Here is a 27,103-nt window from a genome sequence, read left to right as displayed (position 1 = left end):
GTCTGTATGTGTGTGTGTGTCTGTGTGTGTGTGTGTGTGTGTGTGTGTGTGTGTGTGTCTGTGTGTGTGTGTGTGTGTGTGTGTGTCTGTGTGTGTGTGTGTCTGTATGTGTGTGTGTGTCTGTATGTGTGTGTGTGTCTGTGTGTGTGTGTGTGTGTGTGTGTCTGTGTGTGTGTGTGTCTGTGTGTGTGTGTGTGTGTGTCTGTGCGTGTCTGTGTGTGTGTCTGTGCGTGTCTGTGTGTGTGTGTGTGTGTGTCTGTGCGTGTCTGTGTGTGTGTCTGTGCGTGTCTGTGTGTGTATGTGTCTGTGCATGTCTGTGTGTGTGTCTGTGTGTGTGTGTGTGTGTCTGCGTGCGTGCGTGTGTGTCCGTGTTTGTGTGTGTCTGCAAATTGTATCTCTCTATTTGACGTTTCATTCCAGCTAAAACATTTCCATTTTTGGTTTTGCTCTTTGATGACGGTCCCTAAACACTCGTCTCAGCTCGAGCTGCACATTCTGAGAAGTGTAATTCGCTGCACCCAAAATACACATCTGATTGTTAAAACCAGGTTGTGTCACTTGTCAGTGTAAATATGAGTATTTTGGCAGTGAATGATCTGCAAAGACTTTTGCGTTTAGAGCTATTGACCTCGGAATCTGTGAATGTGACGCTAACTTTATCGCACGTGGCTCCTCCCACTTTCAGACTTGTGATCTGAGGCAGCAGCGGGACTCGTCATGACAACACAGCGTCCTACATGTGTCATGACGTTATTGACGATCGATTGATGAGTGATCAGTGCTTTTAGGCTTTTACAGCTTTGGCTGTACAATTGAACACACATTTTTGTGTCGCAAAAGCTGCGATACAAACACACTTTTTTCTGACGAACGCATCGCATTTGAGAGAAATTGCGGCGTTAGAACGGTGTTAAAACGGTGTTGGAACGGTGTTAGAACAGCGTTAGAACAGGGTTAGAACAGTGTTAGAACGTGTTAGAACAGTGTTAGAACAGCGTTAGAACAGTGTTGGAACAGTGTTAGAACAGTGTTAGAACAGTGTTAGAACAGTGTTAGAACAGTGTTGGAACAGTGTTAGAACAGTGTTAGAACAGTGTTAGAACGGTGTTGGAACCGTGTTGGAACCGTGTTAGAACAGGGTTAGAACGGTGTTAGAACAGCGTTAGAACAGTGTTAGAACGGTGTTGGAACGGTGTTGGAACGGTGTTAGAACAGCGTTAGAACAGGGTTAGAACAGTGTTGGAACAGCGTTAGAACAGTGTTGGAACGGTGTTAGAACAGTGTTAAAACAGTGTTTGAACGGTGTTGGAACGGGGTTAGAACAGGGTTAGAACGGTGTTAGAACAGTGTTAGAACAGTGTTAGAACAGTGTTAGAACGGTGTTGGAACCGTGTTGGAACCGTGTTGGAACCGTGTTAGAACAGGGTTAGAACGGTGTTAGAGAGGCAAGAGGCTTTATCAGCACAGAAGAAATACTAGTTCAGGACCTCAGAGCGCCGTGCATCTCCATCTTGAAGCCTCTAATCACTCGTTTGAAGACGGTGAGGTGAAGGTTTTAAGCAGGGAGAAAAGATGGTTTGAAAGAGGAGTCAAGGAAGCTATTTTTGTTAAAAAAGAAAGACCTTCTTTAAACAGAAATGGAGGGCTTAGGTTTAATCTTCCTGTTATCTATAATGGGTTACTGAACCCCTGGAAAGGTAAAGGACCAGGGCATTCAAATGCTAATCAGGTACTCAGGGTGGTTGAGCCAGGGTCTCACTAAGACAAAGAGGTTTTAACAGCCCATTAAGATTCTGAATAGGCTAGCTCGGTAGATACAAGGGGGGAGTTTCTGTTGAAACAAACAACTCTTTCTACTTCAGGAAGGCTCCTCCCAATGGGCGGGTCTTACCACAGAACAGTATTAATATCGGAGTTCTCGACCTAAATTCTGTTATTGACAATGACTCTTGGATGAGAGTCGAAACGTCTACTTTTTCAAACTGAGTCCAGATGACTACAACTGAAGCTTTTTCTACTATGGAACACGCCTGGACGAATGAGGGATTACACCGACAACATTGTGTGTGTTTATCTTTGGGACCATTAACCACATGTGGAGTGTCTTGTGAACTTTTGACCCTCGACTGCTAAACTCACAACCAATAAATCTGAGGAGCGATGCAGAGAGCGCTCAGAGATGTTAGCGACGTCCTGTTAGTGAGACCTCCTCACGCCAGTATAATGTTGCCTCCTGTGTCCTTCTTGTTTTTGGAAAGTGTTGAGCTCAACTCTTAACAGGGGCCCTTCATTAGGACTGGACTTCTCTCCTCCCTCTTTTTTTGATCAGGTTTTGGGTTCGATGCCTGTTTCCAGCATGAACTCTTTTGTTTTCTATTTGACCCGTTCAGTGGTTTTGTGTTCCTCTGGTTCTTGTGTGTGTTTAACATTCAAGAGTTATCAACGGTTCGATCAATACAATCAACCCAATGGCATCAGAAGTGTTACGAGTCGCATCCTTCAATGTGAATGACATACTGAACCCAATCAAAAGAACACAAAAACCAATGGAATTCTGTTATAAAGAATCCTATCATTCATCATACAAAGGCAAACATAGAAGGGGAGTTGCAATATTGGTTTCAACCCGAATTTTTTTTTTACAGAGTTTTGAATTAAAGGATAAAGAGGGCAGATATGTACTGGTTAAGGGGAATATTTCAATTCAGTTTAATTTATTTTTGTAACCCCCAAAATCACAACTGCATTTGCCTCGAGGGGCGACAGTGAAAAACAGATTAAACAATGTTCATAGGGACTTGGCAATGTCCCAGCATCCTGTGTCCTTAGACAAATGTCCTTAGACTCTCCTTCTCGACCAGGAAAATCTACCAAACCTCTTTGGGAAAAAGTATAAACCTGGAGGAGTTCCAGATGAAGGAGAGATCTGACTCCCTCAGACGGACGCAACAGAGACAGTGGAGCTGGGGCCACTTAGGAGGAGAACCAGTTCTTCAGGAGGAGAACCAGTTCTTCAGGAGGAGAACCAGTTCTTTGAGGCAGATGAAGATCCGTTCATATGGAGAAGTGGGGTTCAATATTAATGGAAAGGTTTTCACTCTTGTAAATGTGTATGCTCCACCAGGGGGCGATATCACTTTCTATGCTGATGTCATGGACCTGATTGTAAACCACTCTGAGGGAACCCTAATTTGCCCGTGGACGGTGTGAGGCCGGTAACGGCCCCAGTCGCGCCGGGGTCCGGTCTTCTCGGAGTCGGGTTGTTTAAGAATGTAGCCCAAAGCGGGTGGTAAACTCCATCTAAGGCTAAATACCGGCAAGAGACCGATAGTCAACAAGTACCGTAAGGGAAAGTTGAAAAGAACTTTGAAGAGAGAGTTCAAGACGTGAAACCGTTAAGAGGTAAACGGGTGGGGTCTGCGCAGTCTGCCCGGGGGATTCAACTCGGCGGGCAAGGGACGGCTGCCCGGTGCGGGAGGATCCCCTCGAGGGACCTCTTCCCGGGTGCCACTGGCCCTCGCCGAGTGCACTTCCTCCGCTGGCGGTGCGGCGCGACCGGCTCTGGGTCGGCCAGGAAAGGCTCGGGGCGAAGGTGGTAGGCGGCTCGGGCTTCCCGGGGCCGTGGGATGAGTGCCCGCTGCGCCCTCTCCGCCACTCGTGGCGGGGCCCCCTGCTCCCGGCGCGACTGTCGACCGGGGCGGACTGTCCTCAGTGCACCCCAACCGCATCGCCTCTCCAGGGCGGGGACCGGCCCACGTAAAAGTTTTGGGATTGTCCTGTTTTCACAAGTTTTGGACTGAGATCAACAAAGTCAATTTATCATCATCCCACTGGATTTCAGGACTCTGTATCTGGGCCTCACGACTCCTGCCATGGACACAACCAGCAGCTCTCTCTGGAGCCTCCTCCTGGAAGCAGCAAAAAAGGCCCTCACAAAAAAATGGATGACACAAAACATTATACCAGACATTTTTAATATGGAAAAAAAAATACATTTGGACTCAAATTGAAAATGGACAAATTTGACTAATGCGATGTTTTTTAGGGTTTTCTAGGCCATGATTTTATTTTATTTGTTGGATGTCTGCTGCTTTTATTTTGTGTCTGCTCCCTCTCTGATCATGTTTCTGTTTTTTTTTTTAATATGTTCATTAATTTAAAAACTTCCTCAACATTGCCAATTGGGGTATTGTTGCTACCAACAATACCTCACAATGATAATGTGAAAGCAGGCCTTGCACATAAACATTAAAAAAGCACTTGTACATAAGTTTTCACAGCCTTTGCTTATTGCTTTGTTGAATCTTTTGCACTAATGACAGCCACAAGTCGAAGTTAATGCTACAAGCTTGGCACAACTATTTCTGGCCAGATTCTCCCATTCGTGTGCAGAACCTCTCAGGCTCTGTCAGGTTAGAGCGTCAGTTCACAGCAATTTTATTATAATGATTGTTTAAATAGAGCCATGGATACTTTCTTAATTTGGTAGTCAACATTAAAGTGCAATGACCAGTGGTCAGCATGATTCAAAACAGCATCTATGCTGCAGATTAAAATGTGTTTTTGAAGCTCTACACTGACATCTAGTGGTCAAAGAATGCACGTACACTTAAACCACATGCTGACGTCAGTGAAGAATACACAAAGAATCTAATAGAGTCTGGCGGTAATGCAACACTCGGATGCCAACCGCCATAAAACAACAACAACAACAACAACACAGAAGGTGAATAAAATTAAAAAAATATTTTGAGAGAGAGAATGGTAGAAAAAAGCTAGCCTCTTTACATCAAATTCAGAATGTTGATTTGTAGGCCCAATTTCACTTGTAACCTGCTGTTAAGCTGTTTAATCACAGTCCAGATAGATAACAACTGAGTGACTATGGAAAAAAATAACTGGGCTATGGGGTATGGCCAGTTCATTTTATTCTAGATACAATAAATAAATAAATAACTAAAACTAACTAAAATATTGTGAGAAATGTGCAGTGAAACCGCCTTTTTTGACCCGTGTTTTACCTTTGGACACAGTGGTGGTGGTGGTGGTGGTGACCCAAACATCCACTCCTGCCTGAAACGGTCTTAAGCGGAAAAAAAAAATTGTTCTATGGTTAATTAAGAACACTAACCGTTGCATAAAAGTGAGGACCACTTCATGGGGACTGGTTGGGAATCACTAGGCTGTAGGGTGTAGGCATTGGTGGTGACTTGTTTAATAAAGAGATTTTAATGCTAAATGCAAAACTAATAATGAGGCATTGTGATAAATAAATGAATATATGCAAGTAGATTACAGATCAATAATTAGCTTCTCTAGTGGTTCCCAAAGTGTGAGGCATGAGATGGAGGTCGTGAGATGACTTTGGAGATGTAAGGTTCAAGTTATGACAATGTACAATTTTATATATATTCGAAACAGTATATTTTAGTGAAATAAGGTAAAATATCACATTCAGCCACACAAATAAACACAAACTAAATCTGTTTTAAAATTTTACTCAACTTAAAATGATCTCAGATGCAATTTCAATGAGCAGTGGGGGCCCCTGGATCGGTTGCACAGTTATTTTGGGGGTCATGGCCTGAAACCCCTGTGTTTTAGGTGGAGGGTCCAGCGTCTGCCTTCTACCTAGAGATGTTTCAGCTTTGTCTGGAATGTTCCACAGTAAACTTTTGGCCTTTTTGCTCATTTAAAAGAACGTTTCTTTCGTATTGCTGCTCTGTATATGAACTATTTACGATGACATTTCCAGCTCCGTCCTGGACTGTGCTCTGGACTCAGTGCAGGAGGTGGGGGACAGAAGGGTCCTGGCTAAACTCACATCTACGCTGGACCATGAGTGTCTCACCCTCTGCAGGACACTCTGTCCGGCAGCTTCAGTGACTGATCCACCCTCGCTGTGTGAAGGAGACGTTTCACAGGTCTTTCCTTCTGCTGCTGTCAGACTTTATAACAAACACTGTTAGCCCTGAACACTGTATACTGTCATACTCATACCCATGTGCAATACCGACTTAATCATGTGCAATCCTGACTTAATCATGTGCAATACTGTCATACTCATACGCAATAATGTCATATTCTTGTGCATATAACTGCTGTAAAAAAGAGTGTTTACTTTTGCCACTATTATTATTATTATTTTTGTCTTATGTTATTTAATTTTTACCTTTCTATTCCTTATGAAGAATATGAGCGGTTTCGTCTTTAAGAGTTTTGTTTATAAGAGCTTTTCTATTGAGTTTTTTTTAAAGCTTCCTATAAGTTAACTGTTCTTTTACTCCTGTACCTCCTGTTGCAACACTGAAATTTCCCCAATGTGGAGACAAATAAAGGCATATCTTATCTAATGTCCCCCTGCGCCGTTTTTTGTGGGCTTTACATTGTTATAACCCGAACACTAATTGTACAGACATTGGCCGTTTCACCTAAATAAGTAATTTCATCTTATAAATGTCACAAAAAGTCATTTATGATCTTTTATTTTGAACAACATTCGCGTTGTTACTACAGAAGGATGAAGACGTCACACACTGTGGGGCCTGTAGTGGATCCACGTCTGTGACACGCTCGCGCTGTCTCCTCCCCGGGACGCGCGTCTCTTCGCGGGGACGAGGACACTTGTTGCTGCCGGTCTCGCCTCGCCTGCCCCGGGGCTCCTCCTCTACAGGATGTGGACCTGTTTGTTCCGGTGTTTGAAACCGTGAGAAACGGGCTGTGATTGGCACTGAGCTGGCACTTTCATCCCGCTGCTATCGACAACTATCGACCCGGGCTTCAATCCGAGAACCAGAGGCCGCTGTCAGTCTGACATCACTCTGTCCGGGAAGCGCGCTCTGATCCCGGCGTGGTACTCGGATCTCGGCTCGGTGAAGAGATCGCGGAGGATTCCAAGCCGGTGGAGAGCCGCGTTATGTCCGCAGAAGTGCAGTTGGCGTGATCGGGCAGTGCGCAGCGGGGATGAACCAGCACACGCCCGCCTGAGGACGTCGTTGCTCGGGTAGAACCGCTGGCTCCGCGGGGTTCGGCTCGACTAGTCGGTGGAACTCGGGACACTGAAGGCGTCTTTTCCTTTGCGTTCGCCCGGGATAAAACTTGGATTTATGCCTTTTAGTTTAATCAGGGTTTATCCCAGAAGTACGACTACTTTGTACTACGTGGTTCGTAAACCTTTAATTATCCCGACTCAGTTTTAGTTTTGACGCCCTCGCTTCAGTTTGTTTTTTGCCGGATTCTTCGTCGCAATCACGCCGGTGGCATCGCATATTTTCCGGGCGTCGTCGCCGGCACGTCCCGCTGACATGTCGCGGCTGTTGTGGAGGACGGTCTCTTTGCTATATTACATTTGATTATTCGGCTGAAGATTATTCGGTCCAGACTCGCTGGACATCGCCGGTTTACGGGAAGAAGACATGGCGGAGGGCAGCGGTCGGAGTGCGAGCCCCGTGGCCGGTGGCCGGAGGCGCGGGCAGCAGCAGTCGCCCTCGCTCCGGCCCCGGCTCCAGAGCCCCGACACCGGCCACAGCTTCAGGAAGGTGACGCTGACGAAGCCCACATTCTGCCACAGCTGCAGCGAGTTCGTCTGGGGCCTGGCGGGCTTCCAGTGCGAGGGTAAGAGGCGCACATCTGCTCACGGTCCGTTGAGTCATTGTTTTAGACTCGCTTTGCAGGTTCTGGAGGCAGGTTTAGACTCATAATGTCCCATGCATCTGTGGACCTGTCCCAATAACACTATAACACAATGACACTATAACACTATAACACAATACTATAACACAATGACACATTAGTGTTATTGTGTTATAACACTATAACACTATAACACAATATCACAATAACACAATATCACTATAACACTATAACATTATAACACAATATCACAATATCACAATAACACAATATCACTATAACACAATATTGTAACACAATAACACTATAACACTATAACACAATACTGTAACACAATAACACTATAACACAATATCACAATAACACTATATCACGTTATCACAATATCACTATAACACTATAACACAATATCACAATATCACAGTAACACAATATCACTATAACACTATAACACAATGACACTATAACACTATAACACAATACTATAACACAATGACACATTAGTGTTATTGTGTTATAACACTATAACACAATATCACAATATCACAATAACACAATATCACTATAACACTATAACACTATAACACAATATCACAATATCACAATAACACAATATCACTATAACACTATAACACTATAACACAATATCACAATATCACAATAACACAATATCACTATAACACTATAACACAATACTGTAACACAATAACACTATAACACTATAACACTATAACACAATACTGTAACACAATAACACTATAACACAATATCACAATAACACTATATCACGTTATCACTATAACACTATAACACAATATCACAATATCACTATAACACTATAACACAATATCACAATATCACAATAACACAATATCACAATAACACAATATCACAATATCACAATAACACAATATCACAATAACACAATAACACAATATCACAATATCACAATAACACAATAACACGATATCACTATAACACTATAACACAATGTCACAATAACACTATATCACAACATCACAATAACGCAATATCATCACAATAACACGATGTCACAATATCACAATAACACAATATCACAATAACACAATAACACAATATCACAATATCACAGTAACACAATAACACAATATCACAATAACACAATATCACAATATCACAATAACACAATAACACAATATCACAATAACACAATATCACAATATCACAATATCACAATAACACTATAACACAATATCACAATAACACAATACCACAATATCACAATAACACAATAACACAATATCACAATATCACAATAACACAATAACACGATATCACTATAACACTATAACACAATGTCACAATAACACTATATCACAACATCACAATAACGCAATATCATCACAATAACACGATGTCACAATATCACAATAACACAATAACACGATATCACTATAACACTATAACACAATGTCACAATAACACTATATCACAACATCACAATAACGCAATATCATCACAATAACACGATGTCACAATATCACAATAACACAATATCACAATAACACAATAACACAATATCACAATATCACAATAACACAATAACACAATATCACAATAACACAATATCACAATATCACAATATCACAATAACACAATAACACAATATCACAATAACACAATATCACAATATCACAATATCACAATATCACAATAACACTATAACACAATATCACAATGACACAATAACACAATAACACAATATCACAATGACACAATATCACAATAACACAATATCACAATAACACAATAACACATGTGATATTGCTACAGAAAATAAAACGATAAGCGATGATATTGAAACCGCCCAAGTGCCAGTGACACAATGACCATAAAGCAGATAATTCCAGCTCGACTTTGCCACATTGTGTAGAGCAATAAAACTCAACACACATGGACAGATTTGTGTAATAATATGAGTTCTAGGGTCGAGTGTTTACTTACTATGATTAGTATTATTTTGTCTTATGTTAGCTTATTAGTCATTGACTCACAAACTTTCACTTCCTTTGAATCACAGATGATCAAGGTTGGTTCTTCAAGTCCTTTTTACTGTGTTTTAGTCGACCGGCCCCTGGTCCTGCTGCTGTCTTTTTAAAGGACTTTAGTGACTTTTTATCTTCTATTATAAAGCTGGAAAATGTTTTAATTCTTGGGGATTTCAACATTTGAGTCGACGGCTCATCATGCCCTGCAAAGGATCTTTTAACCTTGAATGAAACATTTAACTTTGAGCAGCATGTCTCAGGTCCCACTCACCAAAAGGGACACACTTTAGACCTGTTGTTTTCACTTTAGACCTGGTGTTTTCACTTTAGACCTGGTGTTTTCACTTGAGTGTTGTAACCTCTGTGTGGAGGATGTCCATATGAGTGATCATAGCTGTGTTTTATTTGAATTGAACTTTTCTCCTGAGCCTGTGCCCTCAAACATTAGGTCTCAGAGGCGCATTATCACTGCAAATACAGCTGTATTCTGCTATGTTTGATCCTCATTTGTTTATGAATTGTCTTGATGTGGACAGCTTAATTCATTTCTTTAGCAGCCACTGTTTGTCCATTTTAGACCAGGTGGGACCTGCCTGTAAAATCCACTTTGTCAACACAGAAAAAAGCTTGTCCTTGGATAAATAAAGATATCCTAAATCTAAAGAGACTGTGGAAAACCTCCTGTCTTGAGGTCCACAATGAACAATGAAATGATGGAAAGTTCCAGATCTGATTACTTCCGCCAGCTAATAACATCGAACAAGAAAAACCCCAAAGTGTTGTTTGACACTATCAATTCTATTGTTTGTCCATCAGCTGCAGTTACTCCTGTTTCCTGCAAAGCCGACAGCAATGAATTCCTCAGGTTCTTCACCGATAAGATCAAGATGATCAATGACCAAACCCCACCCCTTTTGTGTGATAACCCTGTTTCTGTGGAGCCTGTTTCCCAAAATTGATCTTCTTTTAAGCCTGTCACTCTAGAAGACATCTCAGCTTTGGTGACCAAGACGAAACCCTTCTCTTGTACATCAGATGTTCTTCCCTCTTCCTCAAAGTGTTTAATGTAAGTGGAGTATGACCTGCAGAGTGGATCCTGGACTACCTCACAGACCGACCCCAGTTTGTGAGAGCCCGGGACTGTGTGTCTGACACTCGGACCTGCAGTGTGGGGGCGCCCCAGGGCACTGTCCTCGCACCCTTTCTCTTCACCCTTTACACTGCAGACTTCAGACATGACACGGACAGCTGTGGCCTGCAGAAGTTCTCTGACGACTCTGCCATCATCGGACTCATCACGGACGACGATGATGTGGAGGACAGAGGACTGGAGCAGGACTTTGTGGAATGGTGTCAGCGGAACCACCTCCTCATCAACGCGGGGAAGACCAAGGAGATGGTGGTGGACTTCCACAGACGCCACCCCACTGCCCCCTCACCAGTGAACATCCAGGGACGGGACATTGAGAGAGTGACTCATACAAGTACCTGGGTGTTCATCTGAACCACAAACTGGACTGGACTCATAACACAGACGCACTGTACAGGAAGAGCCAGAGTCGGCTCTACCTCCTGAGGAGACTCAGGTCTTTTGGAGTGACAGGGCCACTCCTGAAGACCTTCTACGACTCTGTGGTGGCATCAGCTCCTGTAGGTGTGGCCTGCTGGAGCAGCAGCATCACAGAGAGGGAGAGGAAGAAGCTGGACAAAGCTCCATCCTGGGCTGTGCTCTGGACTCGGTGCAGGAGGTGGGGGACAGAAGGGTCCTGGCTAGATTCACATCTATGCTGGACCATGAGTGTCGCCCCCTGCAGGACACTCTGTCCCCTGCAGGACACTCTGTCCCCTGCAAGACACTCTGTCCGCTCTGGAGAGCAGCTTCAGTGAGAGACTGATCCACCCTCGCTGTGTGAAGGAGACGTTTCACAGGTCTTTCCTTCTGCTGCTGTCAGACTTTATAACAAACACTGTTAGTCCTGAACATGTGCAATACTGACCTAACCATGTGCAATAATGTCACATTCATGTGCATATAACTGATGAAAATGGAGTGTTTATTTTGCCATTGTTATTGTTATTAGTATTATCTTGTCTTACGCTAAGCTGTTTTTATTTTATATTATATTTTATTTTTATCTTATTTTTATCTTTATTTTTCCCCTCCATTCCTTATTAGGAAATGAGAGGTTTTGTCTATAGGAGTTTTTGTTTATAAGAGTTCTTCTATTAAGAGTGTTTTTTAAACTTCCTACAAGTTATCTGTCCTTTCCTCTGTATCTACCTGCGTTGCAACAATGGAATTTCCCCATGTGTGGACAATAAAGGATTATCTTATCTAATTGGCCCCTGGGTTACCAAAATGGTAAATCTCTCTCTTTACACCGTGTGTTTCCTGGTCCATTTAAACATGCCATAGTTGAGCCTTTACTGAAAAACACAAACTTGGACCCCAAGTTTCAGACCTATTTCAAAGCTCCTGTTCATGTCCAAGATCCTAGAGAAGTTGGGCTCTGAACAATTGTCAGATTTCCTTGATCAGTCTAACATTCATAACTCGTTTCAATCTGGTTTCCGCAAACATCATTCCATGGAAACCGCATTGCTAAAAGTCTCCAGTGACATTATGATGTCTGCTGATTCTGGAAAATGCACTGTTCTAGTTCTGCTGGATCTGTCTGCAGCCTTTGACACTGTCGACCATCATATCCTGTTAAACAGACCGAGGGACCTGATTGGACGATCAGGGTCAGTTCTTCATTGCTTTTCTTCATATTTATCGGGTCGGAGCTTTAGTGTTGCTGCAAACCAAATAATGTCTGATTCAGCTGATCTGTTGTGTGGAGTTCCTCAGGGCTCCGTTTTGGGTCCCGTCTTATTTTTGCTTTATATAATCCCCATGAGAATTATCATTAAAGAGTTTAGTTATGTGTCCTATCACCTGTTCATGACAATATTCAGCTTTATTGCTCTTTTAAACCTTCTGAGATCCAGAAGCTGAACTCCTTGGTCAGTTGTTTAGTGCAAATAAAACAATGGCTGAGTAAAAACTCTGCAGCTAAATGCTGACAAAACAGAAACACAGATTATTGCTCCTGATGATGTCATTCCAGGGAGTGCTAAACCAAGTCTTAGAAACTTGGGTGTCATCTTTGACAAAGACATGTCTTTAGAGCACCACTCTAAGCTGTTGACGAGGAACTGTTTCTTTCAGTTGAGGAAAATCTCTGAGCTCAGGAAAATGGTGTCTCAAAATGACCAGGAAGTTATAATTCATGCATTTGTGTCTTCACGTTTAGACTATTGTAACAGTTTGTTTTCCTGTCTTAACAAGAAGGAACTCTCTCGTCTGCAGCTGGTCCAGAACTCTGCAGCGAGGATCTTAACACGCACAAATAGAAGGGCCCACATTTCACCCTCAAAGCCCTTCACTGGAGCCGGTCTCCTACCGGATACAGTTTAAAATTCTAGTTCTGACTTTTAGAGCTTTAAATGGTCAGGTCCGTCTGTACATCAGTGATCTGATTAAACCGTACGCTCCCTCTCGCTCACTGAGGTCCTTGGATCAGAATCTGCAGTTGGTTCCTCGCACTCGTTTTGGGACCAGAGGAGACAGATCCTTCCAGGCTGTTGCCCCCAGGGTTAGGGTTCTGGAACGATCTTCTGCTCTCCCTGTGGCCACTGGACTCTGTTGTTGCTACGGTCACTGGACTCTGTTGTTGCTACGGTCACTGGACTCTGTTATTGCTTTTAAGGGTCATCATAAAACCTTTTTATTTAGTCGATCATTTTAATTGCATTTGCTTTAGGGACTGATTTGACTGTTTATTGTTGTATATGTATTGCTCACTGTAAGTTTTCTGTGTTTTTATTGTTTTATTCTGTGTTTTTTATTTATATCTTTTTATTTTTATTTTATTTATCTTTTTTATTTTTCAATTTTTATTTTTTTTATTTTTTTCTCTATTCCTATTAAGAATACGAGAGGTTCTGTAGAGTTTTGTTTATAAGATTTTTTTTCTTTTAAGAGTGTGATCTGTTCTTTTCTTCTGTATCTACTTGTGTTGCAACACCGGAATTTCCCAATGTGTGGACAAATAAAGGCTTATCTTATTTTATCTTGTCTTATCTTAGTCACTGATAGAAATGAGGGCTTCAACATGTGTGAATTTATCTTTTGGATAGTTTATGTAATGTGTAGGTTGCATTCATTTGACAAGATTATAGAATATATAAGATTACAGAATATATAAGATTATAGAATATATACACTTTTTTTTTTTTTTAATTGAGCTGGTGGAGAATCAGCTTTAATTTATTATTTAACTGTTTGACCTGGTTTATGGTTCTTATCTATAATTACTGGGTTATGCCGTTCCACAACATGAAACTAAATCTGGCAAAAATGTCCATCTTTTCGCTCAGCATCGTTTGTGAATTTCTATTTTGGATGTATTTTTGGAAAACAATCATCACATAAGTTAGTTGTAAGTTAATTTCATCCACTGCTTCTTATATATTTGTGTTATATGCTTCAAGTTACTGTCTTATACTGTCTAATACTTCGAGGTACTAGACTTCCTCAACTTTGCCAATTCCAGTTGTTGCAAATTGTTTACAGATAAAGATAAGTAAAGATCAATCTTATCGTACGACTGCAAAAAGTACAAACCTTTCCCCACTAGTACAAAGAAAACACACAGTACACAGTCAAAAATACTCTTCCATTTGTCATTTATTGAACAATCCATAAAACAGAAGGACACATAACCAGGTCAAAAACTGAACTTTACTTTACTTTCATTTTACTCTTTAACAGCCCATAAACCAGGTACAAAGGTGTCAATACCAGGACAGGACGGAGGTGAGACCAACCCCGACCTAAAGCGGCTTCATGTCACCTCCAGTTGTCATAGTAACGGCCTCTATCAGATCAGAGCGGAGACGGTTCTCTCTTAGCGACGCTTCTTTGCAGCTCTCTTCTTCTACATTCTTAGCGCTTCCTTTTTGCTGTTTCAAACCACATCCTTCCTTTGTCATGGTTTGGTTCTTTTAGTTCGAACACATGTGAAGTCGTTCTGTGGTCCTCGTGTAGACATTGGTGATATTTTACATAGTTTTGGATTATTTAGTGTAATCGATAATAATGATTACTCAGAACTAAAAGATAATAATCGTGAGAATTAAAAACGGCAACAGTGAGTTATTTTATCTATAATCCAAAAAACAATCTATGTATAAGTACTTTTTTATCCGGCTCTTTATTTGCCAATATTACTACTTTTTCCATAACATTAAAATTATACCATTACAGGCTCTGCTCCGTCTTTCCTCAAGTTTTCTGCCTCTAAATTCTGGATAAAAATCTATTACATTGAATCAAGTTAGTGTCATTTGGCTATGAGTGTGTATTCCATTATACATCCCCTTTAACGCTAGTTTAGACACAATCATTCAACAGAAATGACTATTATACTAATGTCTATTATTTAGAACAGGTTAAAACAATCACCTGATAAAGGCAATACAGTTGTTGCGATGTCCATAGATGTCACACTACACACTATTGTGTTGTCACCAAGAATTGTAAGTCGTCTTTCTTAGAATTCAAACAGGAATTCCACTTCCCCAAGGAACAGTCCTGGGTCCCACTGTCTTCTGTCTGTGTTTCAATGATCTCCCTGAGGTTTGTCCAGAAGTGTGTAAATGTATGATAACGCGGCCATTCATGTGTCTCTTCTTCTTCTGACCATATGGAGCCTTTATAAGTTTGGAACGTAAACAAATTCCAGAATGGGGCAAAGGTTTAGAGGAACATAATGTGATTTAAATGAAGAAACTGAGATCAAAATATTACATCATGTGAAAAATCAAGCTTCATGTCACGTCAGGTCTGGACATTAGTCTAGCTGGACACGGCATCGGTCACTATTTTAAATGGGGCGATGTTCTCTGTTCTGTCCTTTTGAAATAAATTACTGATAATAATGTGATGTCAGAGCCTGCTTCAAATGTGACTGTATTTTACTTTGGCATTTGTGTATTAATAAAAGGTTATGATTAAGGCAAAATCCAGATTTTTTGGTTTTTCTGAACAAATTCTCAGAGAAGTGTTGAGCCCACAATAGTTTTTCATTTCATCTACAGTGAGATACATACTTTATCACAAGTTATACTTTTTGTGAAGATCAAATGAGAGTTTGTGATTAGAAATGTATTTTTCCATTTCTTATAATAGAAAAGTAAACTAACGGATATTTGTGCACTTTCTTGCTTATTTTAATTAATTAAATGTTTAAGTATCTCATTCTGAAATGTAAAAAATGTTGACGACAGATCATTTTAAATCCTCTATTTCCTACAGTCTTGCCACATTATACGTGACAGTGGAATGGGATGTTCTTTAAGTTTAGTATGGTATAAGTATAGTATAAGTATAGTATAAGTATAGTATAGTATAAGTATAGTATAAGTATAGTATAGTATAAGTATAGTATAGTATAGTATAGTATAAGTATAGTATAGTACAAGTATAGTATAAGTATAGTATAGTATAATTATAAGTACAGTATAGTATAGTATAAGTATAGTATAAGTATAGTATAAGTATAGTATAGTATAAGTATAGTATAAGTATAGTATAGTATAATTATAAGTACAGTATAGTATAGTATAAGTATAGTATAGTATAATTATAAGTACAGTATAGTATAGTATAAGTATAGTATAAGTATAGTATAAGTATAGTATAAGTATAGTATAGTATAGTATAAGTATAGTATAGTATAAGTATAGTATAAGTATAGTATAGTATAATTATAAGTACAGTATAGTATAGTATAAGTATAGTATAGTATAATTATAAGTACAGTATAGTATAGTATAAGTATAGTATAAGTATAAGTATAGTATAGTATAGTATAAGTATAGTATAAGTATAGTATAAGTATAGTATAGTATAAGTATAGTATAGTATAGTATAAGTATAGTATAGTATAGTATAAGTATAGTATAGTATAATTATAAGTACAGTATAGTATAGTATAAGTATAGTATAAGTATAGTATAAGTATAGTATAGTATAATTATAAGTACAGTATAGTATAGTATAAGTATAGTATAGTATAGTATAAGTATAGTATAAGTATAGTATAAGTATAGTATAAGTATAGTATAAGTATAGTATAGTATAAGTATAGTATAAGTATAGTATAAGTATAGTATAGTATAAGTATAGTATAGTATAAGTACAGTATAGTATAAGTATTGTATAAGTATAAGTATAGTATAAGTATAGTATAAGTATAGTATAGTATAAGTATAGTATAAGTATAGTATAGTATAAGTATAGTATAGTATAATATAAGTATAGTATAGTATAAGTATAGTATAGTATAAGTATAGTATAGTATAAGTATAGTATAAGTATAGTATAAGTATTGTATAAGTATAAGTATAGTATAAGTATAGTATAAGTATAGTATAGTATAAGTATAGTATAAGTATAGTATAAGTATAGTATAGTATAAGTATAGTATAGTATAATATAAGTATAGTATAGTATAGTATAAGTATAGTATAGTATAAGTATAGTATAGTATAAGTATAGTATAAGTATAGTATAAGTATAGTATAGTATAAGTATAGTATAAGTACAGTATAGTATAAGTACAGTATAGTATAGTATAAGTATAGTATAAGTACAGTATAGTATAGTATAAGTATAGTATAGTATAATTATAAGTACAGTATAGTATAAGTATAAGTATAGTATAAGTATAGTATAAGTACAGTATAGTATAAGTATAGTATAGTATAATTATAAGTACAGTATAGTATAAGTACAGTATAGTATAAGTATAGTATAGTATAATTATAAGTACAGTATAGTATAAGTATAAGTATAGTATAATTATAAGTACAGTATAGTATAAGTATAAGTATAGTATAATTATAAGTACAGTATAGTATAAGTATAAGTATAGTATAATTATAAGTACAGTATAGTATAAGTATAAGTATAGTATAACCTGGTTTGAGCGGCAGATGCAGCGAGAGGCCGTAAACATGGATTATTATGTAACATGTGGATTAATGTGAGGGCTGCACAACTGTGTTAATACTGCAGATTGTTGCTGTGGCAGAGTGGTTATCCTGCCTCTCAGTGTGGAGGTTATGGGTTAGACTCCTGGGGCCGTACTTTACCCCGGACTCAGCGTTAACGGGAGCCTTTTCCAGGGGGCGGGGCCAGGGCGAGGCCAGGGCGGGGCCAGGGCGTTCTTTTGCCACCATCCCGACCTTAACGCTGGCGTGATGAGGCCGGGCGTGGCCGCTGGAGGCTGGAGTGCGATGCTGCCAGTCCATATATGGTGACAGTGTTTGAACCAATGACTGATGATAACTGTGGCATTCAACAGCGCCCCCTGTGGGAGATGTTTGTCATGGCCTCATGTCCAGGCAGAGAAAGAAGTGAGAGCTCGGCTTCACCCCCTGTTGTGTCTAAACTAAACCCAGACTAAACCCAGACTAAACCCAGACTAAACCCAGACTAAACCCAGACTAAACCCAGACTAAACCCAGACAAAACCTAGACTAAACCCAGACTAAACCCTAGACTAAACCCTAGACTAAACCTAGACTAAACCCAGACTAACCCCAGACTAAACCCCAGACTAAACCCAGACTAAACCCAGACTAAACCCCAGACTAAACCCAGACTAAACCCAGACTAAACCCAGACTAAACCCAGACTAACCCCAGACTAAACCCAGACTAAACCCAGACTAAACCCAGACTAAACCCAGAAAAATCAAGCTTCATGTCACGTCAGGTCTGGACATTAGTCTAGCTGGACACGGCATCGGTCACTATTTTAAATGGGGCGATGTTCTCTGTTCTGTCCTTTTGAAATAAATTACTGATAATAATGTGATGTCAGAGCCTGCTTCAAATGTGACTGTATTTTACTTTGGCATTTGTGTATTAATAAAAGGTTATGATTAAGGCAAAATCCAGATTTTTTGGTTTTTCTGAACAAATTCTCAGAGAAGTGTTGAGCCCACAATAGTTTTTCATTTCATCTACAGTGAGATACATACTTTATCACAAGTTATACTTTTTGTGAAGATCAAATGAGAGTTTGTGATTAGAAATGTATTTTTCCATTTCTTATAATAGAAAAGTAAACTAACGGATATTTGTGCACTTTCTTGCTTATTTTAATTAATTAAATGTTTAAGTATCTCATTCTGAAATGTAAAAAATGTTGACGACAGATCATTTTAAATCCTCTATTTCCTACAGTCTTGCCACATTATACGTGACAGTGGAATGGGATGTTCTTTAAGTTTAGTATGGTATAAGTATAGTATAGTATAAGTATAGTATAAGTATAGTATAAGTATAGTATAGTATAAGTATAGTATAAGTGTAGTATAAGTATAGTATAGTATAGTATAAGTATAGTATAAGTATAGTATAGTATAATTATAAGTACAGTATAGTATAGTATAAGTATAGTATAAGTATAGTATAGTATAATTATAAGTACAGTATAGTATAGTATAAGTATAAGTATAGTATAAGTATAGTATAAGTATAGTATAAGTATAGTATAGTATAGTATAGTATAGTATAAGTATAGTATAGTATAAGTATAGTATAAGTATAGTATAAGTATAGTATAGTATAAGTATAGTATAAGTATAGTATAGTATAAGTATAGTATAAGTATAGTATAGTATAATTATAAGTACAGTATAGTATAGTATAAGTATAGTATAGTATAAGTATAGTATAAGTATAGTATAAGTATAGTATAGTATAAGTATAGTATAAGTATAGTATAGTATAATTATAAGTACAGTATAGTATAAGTATAGTATAGTATAAGTATAGTATAAGTATAGTATAGTATAATTATAAGTACAGTATAGTATAGTATAAGTATAGTATAAGTATAGTATAGTATAATTATAAGTACAGTATAGTATAGTATAGTATAAGTATAGTATAAGTATAAGTATAGTAAAATGCTGATGTCTGTTGAAAGGCAGCGAGTTATAGGGTCTAAGTTCTCACTAATATTAACAAGTTCAACCTTTGGGAATTTACCTCATTCTCATGAACGTACAATGTAATCATTAAATACATCTGTGTCACCCCCATCTGAGCGTATGACATCATCACATTACTATGGAAACAAACTATCTGCCTCACCGTTGACTTATCTCCAGTGACTAACATTAAGTCAATAACTAACATTAAGTCAATAACTAACATTAAGTCAATAACTAACAGTAAGTCACTTGTGTTTTCAGTGTGTAACTTCATGAGCCACGAGAAGTGTCTGAAAACTCTGAGGTCGGCGTGTTCCTGTCTCACGCCCACCACCATCACTGTGAGTACTTTACATTATGACACATGTCCTACACTTAAATGAGCAAATAATATATACACTATGACTCTTACAGAATTATACAAATGATCAGTAAAACTCCTCCATTACCTGCATTTTTATATAATATAATATGACCAATATCAGTTTTATTTTGTACTTGACAAAATGAGTCTGATAGTTCAGTGCAAATGCATCATTTGTGTTTTGTATTCTTAATTTGACATATTTGACATTTATTATTCGCTGTGTAAGAGGCTGTAGTGGGAGAAAGACATTCTCAGTCGACTAAAGGCCTTGACAGCCTCTCATTTTTACTCTTGTCCCATATACATCTTTTTGTTCTAAATACAAATAATTAGTTGACTAATACAAGTTTTTGTCGACTAAAACTCGACCGGTTAATCAACTAAACGACCAAAGGATTTCCGCCCTTCAGCCCCATGAGCACAGCTCTTCTCCCATGAGTCATTGCATCATTTACACAGGTAAATCTCACTCATTGTGATGAATGCAAATTGGCCCAATTATATTATATTATATTATATTATATTACATTGTATTGTATTGTATTGTATTGTATTATATTCTCCACCTTCACGTGTTCTAGTCGACACAGGGATGAAGTCAATCCACTTTATAACAAACTTTTCCCTCTGCACTTTAAGTCCACATCAAGCTTCTCCTGTTTCCTCTAATTATGACTTAGTTTGATGGTTTAGAACATGTTTGTGAATGATTTCGGAAAAATAAAACAGTTTCATTCAGCAGATGAACAGATGAGTCAGGTACATTTCCTATAGATTAAGAGCTTCTGACAGATGGAGTGAGATGAGAGCTGAACGGTTTGTTGGTTTGAGAAAAAAATGGCTGAATATAAAATTTTTCCAGAATTATCAGAAGGTTTATGATGAAATGTTTGTTAAGATTGTTGTAAAACCAAAGATCATGTCTTGACACAGAAAAGTTGAGGGTAGATTTGTGAATGAACCTGACACATTACTTCCAGAAGGTGGCGCTGTCGGCACATGACGTGTTTCTGTGTCAGAGTTTGATTGACAGATGTTCATGAGTCTGTTCAAGTCCTGAGCTCGCTTTAGCTTTTACTTCTCTCTGAAAAGAATGGATGAGTTGCAGTTACTCCACAGAGTTTGTATTAATCCTATAAAGCAATGACCAAAACAGAAATGTTCTATTGATGTGAAAAGACATCAAACGCCTTGTAAAAATTCAGAAATGATGAATGCCATGTTTTTTAAAGCTGTTTCACTCGTAAATATTCTGTATTTAAGAGACAGATTAGGCGCCAGTTTTCAAATGAAGCAACAGTTGAAAGAATCCACTCAGAACTGACGCAGGCGGAGGAGTTTATGTGATTGACGTACGCAAAGCACTTAGTTTAGTCAGTTACGCTATAGGAACGTTGTGAATTTGATTGACAAGCCAATGCCCAATAGATAACAAGGTGTTTTAAGTTCAAGCCTGTTGTACATAGACTATTATACTATTTTTAACACACATCGACAACTGAAAACTAATGCAAATACAATCTTTAGGTGAATGGAGATTCCGCTCGACAAGAAGTACTAATACATCAGAAATGTCGATCCATGGCAAAGGTGGGCAAAGGTGGGCGGGGCAGAATAACGCCAATAGATGTCGACACTTCACCCTGGAGAGACTCAGACGACACAGAAAGGACCGTTTATCAAGCTTTATTACGTGGGTTATTTGGCGCTCAGACCCCGGCGGAAGACATTGCAATTATGGGCGCTCCATGATCTATTTGTATTAGAAGTCTCGCCCCAGGGCCTGGAGCCTGGTGGTGGTAGATGTGGTGAGAGGGTAGAGAGGATGATGAGGATGAGAGGGATGCAGAGGAGGAGGAGGGGAGGAGGTGGGTCGCAGTACGGTCTGAAGCGGCCGAGCCAACTTAGTGAGGGTTTACATCGGACCGGCTGTGCGCTGATTGGGAGCAGAGGAGGTGCAGAGGAGGTGCAGAGGAGGTGCGACGTGCCGCGGGGAGGAGTAACTTGGTTGCGTTGATTGGCGATGGGGAGCTGGTGCGAGGGGCGATGTCCCAGAGTCCCCTGTCCTTACACCCTCCTTCTCGGCCAGGAAAAACTACAAAAACCTGGAGGAGTTCCGTGGTGAAGAAGGGATCTGAACTCTCACAGACGGACAGGCCGGACTGGGAGCGTTGGTTGAGCTGGGGAGCAGGTGGCCTTGATGTAGATGGGTGGAGTTAGGTCTTCCAGGCTGAATTTACGCAGGCTTCATTTCTCCTTTTAGTCTTAAACTATCGAGAACCAGCATCAGAACCGACGTATGAAGTCACCACAAACACACGCAGTGGCTGGAATTTAGAAACACAAATGCCATTCATCCATTTAGTTGCTTCATGATGATAAATGATGTAAATATTTGCCCAGGCTCCACATGTTTGTGCTGTTCGTGTATGTTTGCATTAATCCTTCTACAAACATCGGGCGGCGTTCCAGAACAATCCAACGGCTGCGCCCTGTGTTTGTATAAAGTTTTAACGTTCTCGCTCAGACAATGCAAATGTGTTAGTGATGTGTTATTAATGTGTTAGTAATGTGTTATTAATGTGTTAGTAATGTGTTAGTGTTAGTAATGTGTTAGTAATGTGTTAGTGTTAGTAATGTGTTAGTGTTAATAATGTGTTAGTAATGTGTTAGTAATGTGTTAGTGTTAGTAATGTGTTAGTGTTAGTAATGTGTTAGTAATGTGTTAGTGTTAGTAATGTGTTAGTGTTAATAATGTGTTAGTAATTAGTTAGTAATGTGTTAGTGTTAGTAATGTGTTAGTGTTAGTAATGTGTTAGTGTTAATAATGTGTTAGTAATGTGTTAGTAATGTGTTAGTGTTAGTAATGTGTTAGTGTTAATAATGTGTTAGTGTTAGTAATGTGTTAGTAATGTGTTAGTGTTAATAATGTGTTATTAATGTGTTAGTAATGTGTTAGTAATGTGTTAGTAATGTGTTAGTGTTATTAATGTGTTAGTAATGTGTTATTAATGTGTTAGTAATGTGTTAGTGTTAGTAATGTGTTAGTAATGTGTTAGTGTTAGTAATGTGTTAGTGTTAATAATGTGTTAGTAATGTGTTAGTGTTAGTAATGTGTTAGTAATGTGTTAGTGTTAGTAATGTGTTAGTGTTAGTAATGTGTTAGTAATGTGTTAGTGTTAGTAATGTGTTAGTGTTAGTAATGTGTTAGTAATGTGTTAGTGTTAGTAATGTGTTAGTGTTAATAATGTGTTAGTGTTATTAATGTGTTAGTAATGTGTTAGTGTTAGTAATGTGTTAGTGTTAGTAATGTGTTAGTAATGTGTTAGTGTTAGTAATGTGTTAGTGTTATTAATGTGTTAGTAATGTGTTAGTGTTAGTAATGTGTTAGTGTTAGTAATGTGTTAGTGTTAATAATGTGTTAGTGTTAGTAATGTGTTAGTAATGTGTTAGTGTTAATAATGTGTTATTAATGTGTTAGTAATGTGTTAGTAATGTGTTAGTAATGTGTTAGTAATGTGTTAGTGTTATTAATGTGTTAGTAATGTGTTATTAATGTGTTAGTAATGTGTTAGTGTTAGTAATGTGTTAGTAATGTGTTAGTGTTAGTAATGTGTTAGTGTTAATAATGTGTTAGTAATGTGTTAGTAATGTGTTAGTGTTAGTAATGTGTTAGTGTTAATAATGTGTTAGTGTTAGTAATGTGTTAGTAATGTGTTAGTGTTAATAATGTGTTATTAATGTGTTAGTAATGTGTTAGTAATGTGTTAGTAATGTGTTAGTGTTATTAATGTGTTAGTAATGTGTTATTAATGTGTTAGTAATGTGTTAGTGTTAGTAATGTGTTAGTAATGTGTTAGTGTTAGTAATGTGTTAGTGTTAATAATGTGTTAGTAATGTGTTAGTGTTAGTAATGTGTTAGTAATGTGTTAGTGTTAGTAATGTGTTAGTGTTAGTAATGTGTTAGTAATGTGTTAGTGTTAGTAATGTGTTAGTGTTAGTAATGTGTTAGTAATGTGTTAGTGTTAGTAATGTGTTAGTGTTAATAATGTGTTAGTGTTATTAATGTGTTAGTAATGTGTTAGTGTTAGTAATGTGTTAGTGTTAGTAATGTGTTAGTAATGTGTTAGTGTTAGTAATGTGTTAGTGTTATTAATGTGTTAGTAATGTGTTAGTGTTAGTAATGTGTTAGTGTTAGTAATGTGTTAGTGTTAATAATGTGTTAGTAATGTGTTAGTAATGTGTTAGTGTTAATAATGTGTTAGTAATGTGTTAGTGTTATTAATGTGTTAGTAATGTGTTAGTGTTAATAATGTGTTATTAATGTGTTAGTAATGTGTTAGTAATGTGTTAGTGTTAGTAATGTGTTAGTAATGTGTTAGTGTTAATAATGTGTTAGTAATGTGTTAGTAATGTGTTAGTGTTAGTAATGTGTTAGTGTTAGTAATGTGTTAGTAATGTGTTAGTGTTAGTAATGTGTTAGTGTTAATAATGTGTTAGTGTTAGTAATGTGTTAGTGTTAGTAATGTGTTAGTGTTAATAATGTGTTAGTGTTAGTAATGTGTTAGTAATGTGTTAGTGTTAATAATGTGTTATTAATGTGTTAGTAATGTGTTAGTAATGTGTTAGTGTTAGTAATGTGTTAGTAATGTGTTAGTGTTAGTAATGTGTTAGTGTTAGTAATGTGTTAGTAATGTGTTAGTGTTAGTAATGTGTTAGTGTTATTAATGTGTTAGTAATGTGTTAGTGTTAGTAATGTGTTAGTGTTAGTAATGTGTTAGTGTTAATAATGTGTTAGTGTTAGTAATGTGTTAGTGTTAATAATGTGTTAGTGTTAGTAATGTGTTAGTAATGTGTTAGTGTTAATAATGTGTTATTAATGTGTTAGTAATGTGTTAGTAATGTGTTAGTAATGTGTTAGTAATGTGTTAGTGTTATTAATGTGTTAGTAATGTGTTATTAATGTGTTAGTAATGTGTTAGTGTTAGTAATGTGTTAGTAATGTGTTAGTGTTAGTAATGTGTTAGTGTTAATAATGTGTTAGTAATGTGTTAGTGTTAGTAATGTGTTAGTGTTAATAATGTGTTAGTAATGTGTTAGTAATGTGTTAGTGTTAGTAATGTGTTAGTGTTAATAATGTGTTAGTGTTAGTAATGTGTTAGTAATGTGTTAGTGTTAATAATGTGTTATTAATGTGTTAGTAATGTGTTAGTAATGTGTTAGTAATGTGTTAGTGTTATTAATGTGTTAGTAATGTGTTATTAATGTGTTAGTAATGTGTTAGTGTTAGTAATGTGTTAGTAATGTGTTAGTGTTAGTAATGTGTTAGTGTTAATAATGTGTTAGTAATGTGTTAGTGTTAGTAATGTGTTAGTAATGTGTTAGTGTTAGTAATGTGTTAGTGTTAGTAATGTGTTAGTAATGTGTTAGTGTTAGTAATGTGTTAGTGTTAGTAATGTGTTAGTAATGTGTTAGTGTTAGTAATGTGTTAGTGTTAATAATGTGTTAGTGTTATTAATGTGTTAGTAATGTGTTAGTGTTAGTAATGTGTTAGTGTTAGTAATGTGTTAGTAATGTGTTAGTGTTAGTAATGTGTTAGTGTTATTAATGTGTTAGTAATGTGTTAGTGTTAGTAATGTGTTAGTGTTAGTAATGTGTTAGTGTTAATAATGTGTTAGTAATGTGTTAGTAATGTGTTAGTGTTAATAATGTGTTAGTAATGTGTTAGTGTTATTAATGTGTTAGTAATGTGTTAGTGTTAATAATGTGTTATTAATGTGTTAGTAATGTGTTAGTAATGTGTTAGTGTTAGTAATGTGTTAGTAATGTGTTAGTGTTAATAATGTGTTAGTAATGTGTTAGTAATGTGTTAGTGTTAGTAATGTGTTAGTGTTAGTAATGTGTTAGTAATGTGTTAGTGTTAGTAATGTGTTAGTGTTAATAATGTGTTAGTGTTAGTAATGTGTTAGTGTTAGTAATGTGTTAGTGTTAATAATGTGTTAGTGTTAGTAATGTGTTAGTAATGTGTTAGTGTTAATAATGTGTTATTAATGTGTTAGTAATGTGTTAGTAATGTGTTAGTGTTAGTAATGTGTTAGTAATGTGTTAGTGTTAGTAATGTGTTATTAATGTGTTAGTAATGTGTTAGTGTTAATAATGTGTTAGTGTTAGTAATGTGTTAGTGTTAGTAATGTGTTAGTGTTAATAATGTGTTAGTGTTAGTAATGTGTTAGTAATGTGTTAGTGTTAGTAATGTGTTAGTGTTATTAATGTGTTAGTGTTAATAATGTGTTATTAATGTGTTAGTAATGTGTTAGTGTTAATAATGTGTTATTAATGTGTTAGTGTTAGTAATGTGTTAGTGTTAATAATGTGTTAGTGTTATTAATGTGTTAGTGTTAATAATGCGTTATTAATGTGTTAGTAATGTGTTAGTGTTAGTAATGTGTTAGTAATGTGTTAGTGTTAGTAATGTGTTAGTAATGTGTTAGTGTTAATAATGTGTTATTAATGTGTTAGTAATGTGTTAGTGTTAATAATGTGTTATTAATGTGTTAGTAATGTGTTAGTGTTAGTAATGTGTTAGTAATGTGTTAGTGTTAGTAATGTGTTAGTGTTGGTACATGAAGTAAATTAGATCAGGATTTTGACTAATTGGTGTTTTTAGTCATTAAAGTACTTAAACTGTAATCCACTGCTCTTTGCTTTTCTGATTTGACACTGGAACAAACACTTTTGACAAATAGAACACAGTATAAATGTGGCACAGCCGTGGGGGGCCCCTGATAAATCAGTCGGGCCCTATATTGGTGGTGGTGGTTGTTATTACTACGCAGTAATACAATTAAGGACAAAACTGTTATTTATTCATTTGAATTTTCCGAATATTTATACAACACTAAGATAAAGATCTTCTAATGGATCTGAAGGATGTGATGGAGTGAGAACCTTCTTTCGTGGCTCTGTCCAGGTTCCTGTGGCTCACTGTCTGGTTCCTGCTGGTCACAAGAAGAGGTTCT

At 37.2% G+C, this 27,103-nt stretch overlaps 1 protein-coding gene across 1 annotated transcript in view; it reads left to right on the top strand.

Annotated features, from left to right (window-relative positions):
• The first annotated feature begins 6,811 nt into the window (after nucleotides 1–6,811).
• LOC140365180 (diacylglycerol kinase theta) overlaps nucleotides 6,812–27,103 on the top strand; it is a 53,122-nt gene continuing 32,830 nt past the window's right edge. Inside the window, exons 1-3 of the mRNA XM_072451447.1 lie at nucleotides 6,812–7,614; nucleotides 19,979–20,058; nucleotides 27,055–27,103. The exon at nucleotides 27,055–27,103 is cut by the window's right edge and continues 51 nt beyond it. Coding sequence (XP_072307548.1) covers nucleotides 7,416–7,614; nucleotides 19,979–20,058; nucleotides 27,055–27,103 — 328 coding nt within the window. The 5' untranslated portion in view covers nucleotides 6,812–7,415. The remainder of the gene's footprint in view (nucleotides 7,615–19,978; nucleotides 20,059–27,054) is intronic.

The sequence above is a fragment of the Eucyclogobius newberryi genome, unplaced genomic scaffold, assembly GCF_026437365.1.
Source record: "Eucyclogobius newberryi isolate DKJ021-1_F unplaced genomic scaffold, fEucNew1.0.hap1 SCAF_19, whole genome shotgun sequence".
Classification (NCBI taxonomy): domain Eukaryota; kingdom Metazoa; phylum Chordata; class Actinopteri; order Gobiiformes; family Gobiidae; genus Eucyclogobius; species Eucyclogobius newberryi.
The sequence above is the reverse complement of the archived record's forward strand: the minus strand, read 5'-3'. Positions and strand labels throughout refer to the sequence as shown.